At 36.4% G+C, this 10,394-nt stretch overlaps 1 protein-coding gene across 1 annotated transcript in view; it reads left to right on the forward strand.

The window, feature by feature from the left end:
* Nucleotides 1-847: 847 nt before the first annotated feature.
* Nucleotides 848-10,394, forward strand: part of LTA4H (leukotriene A4 hydrolase) — a gene marked incomplete at its 5' end in the record, with an annotated part of 13,781 nt that continues 4,234 nt past the window's right edge. Inside the window, 13 exons of the mRNA XM_010139866.1 lie at nt 848-987; nt 2,880-3,000; nt 3,477-3,545; nt 4,282-4,386; nt 6,161-6,213; nt 6,834-6,906; nt 7,197-7,337; nt 7,542-7,565; nt 8,584-8,654; nt 8,767-8,878; nt 9,644-9,788; nt 9,868-9,971; nt 10,344-10,394. Of these exons, the coding sequence (XP_010138168.1) occupies nt 848-987; nt 2,880-3,000; nt 3,477-3,545; nt 4,282-4,386; nt 6,161-6,213; nt 6,834-6,906; nt 7,197-7,337; nt 7,542-7,565; nt 8,584-8,654; nt 8,767-8,878; nt 9,644-9,788; nt 9,868-9,971; nt 10,344-10,394 (1,209 nt within the window). The remainder of the gene's footprint in view (nt 988-2,879; nt 3,001-3,476; nt 3,546-4,281; nt 4,387-6,160; nt 6,214-6,833; nt 6,907-7,196; nt 7,338-7,541; nt 7,566-8,583; nt 8,655-8,766; nt 8,879-9,643; nt 9,789-9,867; nt 9,972-10,343) is intronic.

Here is a 10,394-nt window from a genome sequence, read left to right on the forward strand (position 1 = left end):
CTGGTCGGGCTCCTCCGCCCCGGCCGCCTGCTCGGCTGGAGCCTCTGCGCTGGTCGGGCTCAACTGCTACCCCGGTGTGATCGTTACCGCAGGCTTGACATCGTCTGACTGCCCCTCGGCGGCCGGGGTTTCCCCCTTGTATCCCCTAGAGCGGGCGCGTTCTGTAAGGGAAGGATAGAAATACGTATTTTCCCGTTAAAATGGCGAAGAGCCCGTGGCCGAAAAGATGCGAATAAACCACTGGAAAACTACGCTTACGGCTTTTTCATGCGAGTGTTTCGTTATGCCAGCTGCTTTCTCGCTTAGCGATAAACCTGTTTAGATTGGCTTTGCATGTGCAGTGAAGTTCGGCGTTTGTGGGCTTTTTTCATGCTGACTCCATAAAATACTTTAGTGATTGGCACGTATTTTGTAGGAGAAAAAATTGCATCCAGTAATAAAGAGTAAAACTTCACTGATGCTGCACATGGGAGTGCTGCATTATTTAATTCACCTTATGTTGCACGAAAGTCTGGATTCATAGTGGCTAGTTCCAGAATTGAAGCCTCGGCAGGGTCTTTTCTATCTCATTCTCCTCATTTCGTAGTAGCCATGTGAAGTCTTTTACCTTTTTAATTTACTTGGTAAACTTCTGTTTCCACTTTCAAGGTCAGAAGTTGGTTTTATTCCTCTTCGCCCTCCAATTTTGTTAAGCTCAGTCCTGTATTAAAATGCTGGTTCCCAGTACTCAACATAGTTACTCATTTTTTTTCAGGTCTTCTTAGTGAATACTTTTTCTTTCAGAGAGATTGGTGAGTGACAGGAATTTGATGAGTGCTGCGTTGCTTTAACAAGTACGTAACTTGCTTCATTGCAGGTCTTGGATACAAAAGATGTGCAGGTGTTTAAAGTGACCGTAAATGGACAGGATGCCACGTTTGGTTTTGGAGAAAAGCACAGTTTCAAGGGGACCCCCCTGGAAATCGCACTTCCTTTTGAGCTAAGAAGGTACACACTTTTGCCTGGTCCTTTAGGTGGTTTTCGAAATGCACTGTATGAGCTGCTGGTGTGCGCGTATGTTCATCTGTAAAGCTTGCAAAGGGACTTATGCGCTAGGATATTGCTTTTATTTGGTATGATCTTGTAGATGGATTTAATATTTGGCTTTCATTAGATGGCCAAAATTTTGGGAGTCTTTGTACCTGTTCCCAGTCTTATATCGTGTACAAAATTGCTTGCTTCTCATCAGTAATATGCTTTCTGCTTCGGCTGCCTGAATTTTGTCGCATTCAGAATTGCTACAGTTACACGCGATGTTTTCCTTTCTTTTATACAAGGACTGATCCTGCATTTCTGAAGCACTGCAGGTTATCACTATTATTAGACAGAACCACGTTTTCAAATAATAAAAGTTTGACTGTGCTAAGCCCAAGTCCCTAAAAACTGGAACTTCGTTCTTGGCAGCGTGGTAGAGAATGAACTACCATAATCTACTTCTTTAAGTTGCATGAATTAAAAAGTTGTTGCAAAATTACAATACGTTTTTTGACAGTTTGCTTTGTATGTTGTAATTCCATGTTATCTCAAGTGCCAAAGGTGAAAGCTGTGCTTCTATAAGGAGGTTCCCTTATCCAAATAAAACACTATATTAAGCTGCTTCTTATTGGTTTTTTTTCAAAACTGGTGATTACCTCTACAAGAAGAGAAAGGAATATCATACAACAGCTGTCCCCTCTGGGGATCTGTTACAGAACAACTGAAGTACTTAAACAGGCCACAGCAGGAACATAGGCCTGTTTCTCTTGTTTGACTTCCAGCTTTTTTTTTTGTCACTAGATTTCCTTGTAAGAAGAAAAGCTACAAAGAAGGAGTTAGGAGTCATGATTCTAAGAATTTGTAATCTTGTGTAAGATTGCATGTCCCTCATGCAATAAAACAGTGATAGGAAAGGGTAGACGTTAGAACTGACAGTGTGACTGTTCAGTAAGCAATGTGCCTTATGGTAATACAAATTATTTTCTCTTTTCTTGTCAAATATGTACTTTGTAATACTGGTTGTAAACTGGATATGTATACCTGCTCAGCTTGCTTAGTGTCCCAACTCCTTTGAGTAGCTGAAGTTTGTTCTGATTTATGGTTGGATTGTTAATTACAGACTTGCGTGTATAACCTGGAACTTTCCAGTAACAGAAGCAAGTACTTCTTATAGTATATATAATATGATACTATATGTTTTTTAAAAAACAAGAGTATGAATGTGTCAGGTTTGTGTGTTCTTTTGTTGGCAAGCTGGTACCTGTCTGGCAAGAGCTGTTAGTTTTTACTTTACACTAGTTCTGAGACCCTGAATAAAATTTGAAATTTTTTTTTCTTGTTAACCTTACTCTTAATAGGGTTTTCCGGTAATTACTATTTTCAGTGTTTTTTTTCTACCTAAGTATCATACTTGCAGAACATAACATCAACTGCAAAATCTGAATGTTTTATTTACAGAATACACAAATCCTATATTTTAAAGCATGTATGTTCTTATATAGACTTCACACACTTTTTAGTCTGCTTATTGCAGTGATTTTCGTATACTTACATGTTCAGTGTTAGATATCTGTTACAAAACTTTATGTATGTGGCTGATCCAAGTAGTTAACAGAAAAAGTCCTTGAAGAGAGCAGAGGAACAATTTCTGGTTAGTAATAACAACAACAGAAGTGTCTTGGGACCAGCTAGATTTTGCTATCATAAATTAAAGGGAAAAGTTGTTTTTAATATGCTGCTTGTTCTTATTTTTAATGTTTTTGAGACAGCACTGCAGGCCTGTTTTCCAGAAATCTTTGTAGAGGAATTTCAGTAGCGATCAGGAATTGTGTCAAAACAGTCTGACTATATTCTTTATTACACAGGGGACAAGAAGCAATTGTTGAAATCTCTTTTGAAAGCTCTCCGAAGTCTTCAGCTCTCCAGTGGTTTTCTCCAGAGCAAACTTCTGGAAAAAAACACCCATTTCTCTTCAGCCAGTGTCAGGTTGAGTGGAATACTTTTTTTTTTTTTCTTTTTTTTTTAAACTTGTGTACATATCACTGTAATTCCCTCTGGTTTCCAAAGACTTGGAGAGGAAGGCAGGTAGGGGAAAGTACAGTAGCCCATAACTTGAATTGTGTGAGTCCAAGGTCCTAAATGAAAACACTGTCAGGACATTGCTGAGATTTTATTATGTGTTTGCAATTTAATAATTCCAGAACTGCTTTACCTTGATGAAACAACATGCAGTCCTTAGCAATCAACATATGTGGCTTTTGATCTGTCTTACTACCATTATTTTTTTTAGAAAAGCCTTAACTATGAAGGCTGCTCTAAGTGATAGGAAGTATAGGTTTATAGATAAGTAATTCTCTGGAGGAACTGTAAAGATTTCCAATGTAATATATTAGTTTGATCTATTTGCTTAAGAAAGATTGTTATGTTTCAGCTTTTTTTTTTTTTTCTTTTTCCCTTTCCAGGCTACCCACTGTAGAGCCATCTTTCCATGCCAAGACACACCTTCTGTAAAACTAACCTACTATGCAGAGGTAAAGATTTCTAAATCTGTAAGATGGCTAAAGATTTCTACAATGAGTGATGATGTTTTGTTTTGTTTTTAAGCTGCTGTTATGTGGCCTAAAATAAAAGCAGAGTATTGAGTTTTAGCTTAATGTAAGAGCCAAAAACTGGTTATGTTCCCTGTGGCACTTCTCTAGCTTTACCAGTTTTTTAATATATACCACCTGTTTTTACATTAATGTGTATCTTTACTTCCAAAATAATAATAATAATAAAAAAATGTTAAAGTGCTGTAGTAGGAAAGAAATTATTCTACTCCTAAATTATTCTTGATTTAAGAATCTTAAATCAAGAAAAGCTGTCAGTAAGACAACAAAGAGTGTTGTGGAGTAAAAATATTTGAAATTACTCTCATATATGCCTTAAGTAATGTATTCTGGTACATAGTTAGGGGATCTTTGCAGTCTGGCATAAATAGTCTGATCTATTGTTTTAAGGAAGCAAAAAAGCAAGGTGTTCAATGTGACATAATTGAGTAGTCTGAAGAAGGTGAAACTTTTAACTTCTATCAGAGGTAATCCTTCTGGTTTATTAAATATTGCCATCCTTAAGTTGAAATTTTCTATATGCCTTGTATTCTACTTGGCAGAGAGGACTTAACAGAACAGATGTGGGCTACTCTTTTTTCTATCACTGCCTCTAGCATATTGTATAATCCTGCGTGCCAACTGAGTTCGAGTTCCTCATAGTCGGGTAACCTTTCAGATATCTGTTCCTAAAGAGCTGGTGGCTCTTATGAGTGCTAATCGCGATGGAGAGATGCCTGACCCAGAGGACAGCAGTCGGAAGATATATCATTTCAGTCAGAACGTAAGTGCTTCAGGCGGTAAACAGATGCCTTAGGTCTTATTCCTAACTCATGCAGTTCACAATTGCTTCAGATATGGTTCTGATGTCATTGATAAGTCTCCAACTCTGAAAAGTCAACCACTAGGTGCTGGTGATGTTTACTGATTGTTTTGGCATTTGAGCCAAATTTGAGTTTTGAAGACGTTTAGTATACTTAAAGCTAGTACTCTCAAAGCCCTTTCTGTCTGCACTGATTCTTGGGAAATAATGCGTGGCCTTGAATAACATGGGAGTGAGTTTTGGAAAACAGATCCTGCAAATTTTAAGCTTTTAAAGCTTATAAAGATTTTAACAGTGAAGCTGAGTATCCAAACCAGTTTTTAACTTGAAGTTAGGCAAATTCTGACAACGGGGTTGGTTTCTTTTTTTAAAGATGAAAGCTTTGGCTTTTATGGAGAGTATCACTAGTTAATGAAAGATCACTGTTCTCAGGATGAAGTTTTATTAAGCGATGCAGCTATTTAATGATTCCACTGCTCTGAAAGTGGCAGTCTCAATTTACTCTTCTGGCATTTTTGTTCTCACAGCTTTTTGGGTTACAGGTCTGTTGTTTATGGTATCTCTTGGTGAGCCTTGTTACTTTTGCTAAACAAGCAGATAAAATTAAAACAAGTTTAAAAAAGAAATTGTTTTAGTAAGCTATTCTGGGTTGCTGAGGAACTAAACTGAGTGCAAGGAGGGATGGGATTGCGTGACTGAGGAGAGAAGGGGAACCTACTCTGAACTGCATCAGCTGTTGGATTGATTTTGCTGCTACATGAAACCTGAGAGAGGCGAGAGGAGAGAGAGAGAAAAAAATTGTTGCCTTACCTGTGAGCTCTTCAATATGCACTGACCTGCCTTCTCTGTGGAGCCAGTATATTTACTTTTCTTGGCCTAGTGCAAATTAGCATCAAAATGTAAGGATATATTGACAGTCTTAATAACTTGTCTGTAACACAAGTCAATGGACTTAAGTGTTTTCAGCAATATATTCTGTGGGTTAATATGTAAAAAAAGAACACACGTAATCATAGAGGCATTTTAATAAATTATATTGGAATTGTTTAGGTATAATGGTGGAATAAAATTTTTTTAACTGTTGTCTCCAAATTAATATGATTTAAAGTCTTACGTAACATTGTTTAGTCAGATAAAATGGAACTTTTACAGGTGTTTCCAGAGCACCGAGAAAGTATTTCTCTATAATGATACTGTGGCTTTGGAAATTTTTTCATTAAAATAACAAATTTTTAGGATTTATTTTAATTCCAAACATGGAAATCAAATGTATATTTATTTTGTTTTCTTTTGCTAAATCTTTTGTGGTAATAAATATTCTTATTTATTTAAATTCATTAGAGCTCTTCCTGTCTCTTTCTGTGTGATACAGCTGCACTTTTTCTGAGCAGTATCTCTTAACTTCTTCCATAAAATTTAATGTGACTGGAATGAATATGGAAAACTGGCTTTCTTTTGAACAGTAACCAAACCAGTGGCATTTTTTTAATGCAAATATTTTTTCAAGCAAAGGTGATGCTTATAATTTTGTGGCCTTCACATGAAACATCTGTGAAACAAGTAGTACTTGTAGATAAAGGAATATAATTTGGCAATAAAAACCAATGCCTTGATTATAACTTAAGTCACGAAACTGTGTAGGAAATGTGCACACTTCTTTATTCTTTCAATCACTGGTGTTGATTGTTCACATTACAAATAATATTCTTCTTTTTTTCCTCATGTTCTCTACTAGGTTCCCATACCTTGCTACTTGATTGCTTTAGTGGTTGGAGCTTTAGAAAGCAGGTGAGTGACTCTGCACAAAGTATAAATATGGATAATTGTTATCAATCTTTAGAGTTCTCTTTTTTGTTTCTTTGTCTTATTTTTAGCTTTGAAAGGTCTTAGAGGCTCCATGAACCTGTTTATTTGTATCAAACTGCATGTATGTGTATTCGCTCTTGCATCATGTTTTCTGTAGAGTATAATTTTGCTGTCAGTTAAAGAAATACCATGAATTGGTATTTGGAATTTATTGGAACCACTAAGGGCTTTTTCTAGCTCAGGGAGTAGTATTTTTTTTCCTCAGGTAAGAGATAAGCCTATTCACGTACAAAAGGCAGAAAATGATAGCTATAGCCTCATTGCTTATCTGCAAAAGGATATGTTAATCTAGCCTTCAATAATGCTTTTATATTAGAGCTTTATGGCATTTTAACATCTGTAAATGTGTTTCCTACTTATTTGTCCCAAACGGTAGATATGTGTAGTTTTGTTTTCTAAAGCTTTACTTTAGCAGTGGAGAGGAAAAAGAACCGAGGCCTCTCTAATGAGTTTCTTCAGCAACTCGGGTTACTCATGAGCACAGTTTTCCACAGAATGATTTCCATTTTGTAGGGTCTTAGTGGCATTTTTACTTTCAACAGAAAGATTGGGCCAAGGACACTTGTGTGGGCTGAAAAAGAGCTAGTGGATAAATCTGCATATGAATTTGCTGAGGTGGGTAATGAACAACAACAAAAAAAGTTTTGTAAGCTGTTTCACATAGTATTGGAAAAGGAATAGAATGTAATTCAGTGATTTGTTAATCTGTAGATCTCCTTTCTCTACCGCCCACCCTTCAAAATGCTGTTCTGTTGTAACCCAAACTACTACCAAAAGTAAATACTGATACAGTCTTGTACTCATTTTGTATGTGGGATGTGAAAGAGAATTAAGTATGGGATACTACTCTCTCAGTGTTTGTAGTCAGAACTCGTATTAGAAACTAATGTGAATTCTTGTTTCAGACTGAAGCTATGCTGAAAACGGCAGAAGATTTAGCAGGACCCTATGTATGGGGACAGTATGATTTGTTAGTCTTGCCACCTTCTTTTCCTTATGGTGGTATGGAGAATCCTTGTCTTACTTTTGTAACTCCAACACTATTGGTAAGTGTAACTGATAAAAGTTAGCTTTTCCTTAGGGCTTGTTTATCCATCAAGTGATGGCTGTCAACCCAAAAATCGGATTAGAAAGAACTGTAAATGTTCCTGCCCCTCTTGGGGCTGGGATCATACGCAAAACTCCATTAAGTGGTGTGTTTTGAGGTTTACTTAAACTGACAACTGCCTTGTCTCTTTTTTTTTTTTCAGGCAGGTGATCGGTCTCTATCAAATGTAAGTGCAAAATAGGTTCATGTCTTCAAGTAGAATGTAACTTGTTTTATCTTAACTTCCTTTGTGATGAATACCTGAAAACTTGGTCTTTTTTTCATTGAGGGAATTAAAATTTAAGGCAGTAACTCAAGAAGTCTTACAAAGTGCGTTTTAGTTCTGTGTAAACTCTAAAAAACTGAAAGGCATATCTACTTTGTGTAATGAACAGATGAAAATAACATGGGTGCCTGTATGCATAGGGGGCTGATTGAAGTCAGCTGCTCCAGTAACCATTTTCCAATCTTCTTTATAGATACGTTTATAAACCACAGCTGAATTGATCTTATCAAAATTGTTTGTAGGGAACTTCTTTCTCTATATGCCTGTCTATTCACTAGAACTCACACTGTGTACAGTTTTCTTCTTAGGTGGAAGTCATGAGTACTATTTGAGTAAATCCTATTTTTTCTGGAAAGTTGAGTACTCTGGATGCTGTTTTATCTCAAATCTCTTTCTACTAGACTGATAGACTACTAAAAAAATTATGATAGTCTTACCCAAAGAATACTGAAATATTTGACATGGATTCTTTTTAATTTATTGTGCATCATTATCCTTCTACAGGTGACTGTTTTCTTCCTGTTTGATGTTTCAGAACATCCCAACACTGCAGAAGTTGCTTAGATGGGGAAGTAGTACTAGTCTGTCCCTTGGCATGGATTCAGTATTCTGAAATACGATTTCATAAACAAGTATCTGCACTGTGCTACCAGAGAAATTATTTTTGTTGATCAGTGTGGCCTTATGACTTGCAGGCTGGACATTCAAAATTATTTCTGGAAAAGGTTTGGTAGGATAGTGTTAGTGCTCTAAATAAAATGTTTGTGGATAAGTTGACAATGCTGTGAGTGCTAAATGGTTTTGGGAATATAGTGCAGTAAATGAGATTCCACTAGGATTTTTTCCTTTCTGTTGGGATTGATGTTCATTTTCCAGAGGAGTCTAAATGGTAGATCTGCCATCGTTTTCTGTGTTGTAGGTTATTGCTCATGAAATCTCTCACAGCTGGACGGGAAACTTGGTAACAAACCAAACATGGGAGCATTTTTGGTAGGTGTGATGTTCACTGCAGTGCAAATCACATTTTAAAGTTAATCTGCAAGGAGACCAACTAAGTTCATTTTGCTATCCTACCAGTGCTGACTTTATCAATTTATTCCAGGCTAAATGAGGGACATACTGTGTACCTGGAACGCAGGATTGGTGGTCGGTTGTTTGGTGAACAGTTCAGGCAATTTAAGGCACTGGGAGGTTGGAGGGAACTGCAGAATACGGTAAATACCCAGATAAATCTTTTTGAACTGTTTTAAGCTGTTCTGTAAGGATGAATACCTTTACAGACTCTCTTGGTTGGTCTGGGTATGGCTAAATCGCAGTATTACCTGTTAGCGTGCTGGTAAGCAGCTGAAAGATTGTCAAAATTATCTGCAAGCATGACCATCAGAATTTCCAATGCTTTATGCAGGTAGCTGATTTCTTTATTTCAGTGTTACAGTTGAGCATATTCCTAAACTGTTACTGTCTGGTAAGGTTGTTTAGTTTTGTGTTTAGGTAGCATAGTTAAACTTTAGTTTTCAGATTTCCACTGTGTGATATTTGCAGCCCTCTCATTCAGTTTGGTTAATGCTGTTTACCTGGTTTACTATGAATATTTCCTCATTGTATTTTATTCTTTATATCACCAATTTAAATCAAGTAATTTAAATAGTTTGTTAATAAAGGAATAAATATCGATAGTTAATTAGGTGCTTGTGGTTATGATAGACATGAAGTAATTAACTGCTTTGAGACTGCTGAAGCACAGGATAATTGATACTGTATTTGATACGCAGTCAGACACTGATAAAATGAGAAGAAAAGTTTAGTAAACCTGTGGTTTGCGCAGATTCAGAACTTCAGGAAAAAGAATGAGAAAGAATGCTTCGACATGTAATCCATCCAAAACTAAGATAGCCTCACCTTTACAGATAGAATTAGTAGTGATTTGCAGGAGTGGTAGTTTTCCTAGTTTAACATATTTTTGTGTGTCTTTGTCACAGATAAATACTCTTGGAGATAAAAATCCTGTAACTAACCTCATCCCTAATCTGAAGGAAGTAGATCCTGATGATGCCTATTCATTTGTTCCATATGAGAAAGGCTTTGCTTTGCTTTTTTACCTTGAACAACTTCTTGGAGGACCAGGTAAGTGTTAGCCAGGCTTTATATATTACATTTCCCATTTTAATTTCAAACACTGAAACATTTGTTTTGTAACTGTTAGATGTCTTCATGGGCTTCCTGAAGGCTTACATTCAGCAGTTTGCTTATAAAAGCATAGCATCCGAGGACTGGAAGAAGTTCTTGTACTCCTACTTCAAGGATAAGGTTGGGTAGTATTTAAAACTTACTTGCTTGAAACCTTTTCACTGTGTGAAGCTATGGGATAGCTCAGAAATTACCTTCTTTAAGGACTAGTTTTTTATCTTTCTTTTCTTTATCTCAGGATCTTGATATGATGTAGTCTGGAATCTTATGAAGATAGGTTTGCATTATGATGCTTTTTGGTGGGTTTTTTGTTTGTTTGTTTTTTCTAGAAGGGAAATATTTTTCTAGAAAGGAATATTTTGTTTTGAAGTAATATAGGATTCTCCATGTTAATTGGAGGCATATTAAAAAAAATGAACCTAGTTTTCATAGGATATGCTTTTCTCCTAAAGTAAAATTTAAAATTGAGTAAGAACTTGTCTTACTTTGTAGGTAGAAGTTCTTGATAAAGTTGATTGGAACTCGTGGTTTCATGCTCCAGGA

This window comes from Buceros rhinoceros, unplaced genomic scaffold (genome assembly GCF_000710305.1).
Source record: "Buceros rhinoceros silvestris isolate BGI_N320 unplaced genomic scaffold, ASM71030v1 scaffold23367, whole genome shotgun sequence".
Lineage (NCBI taxonomy): Eukaryota > Metazoa > Chordata > Aves > Bucerotiformes > Bucerotidae > Buceros > Buceros rhinoceros.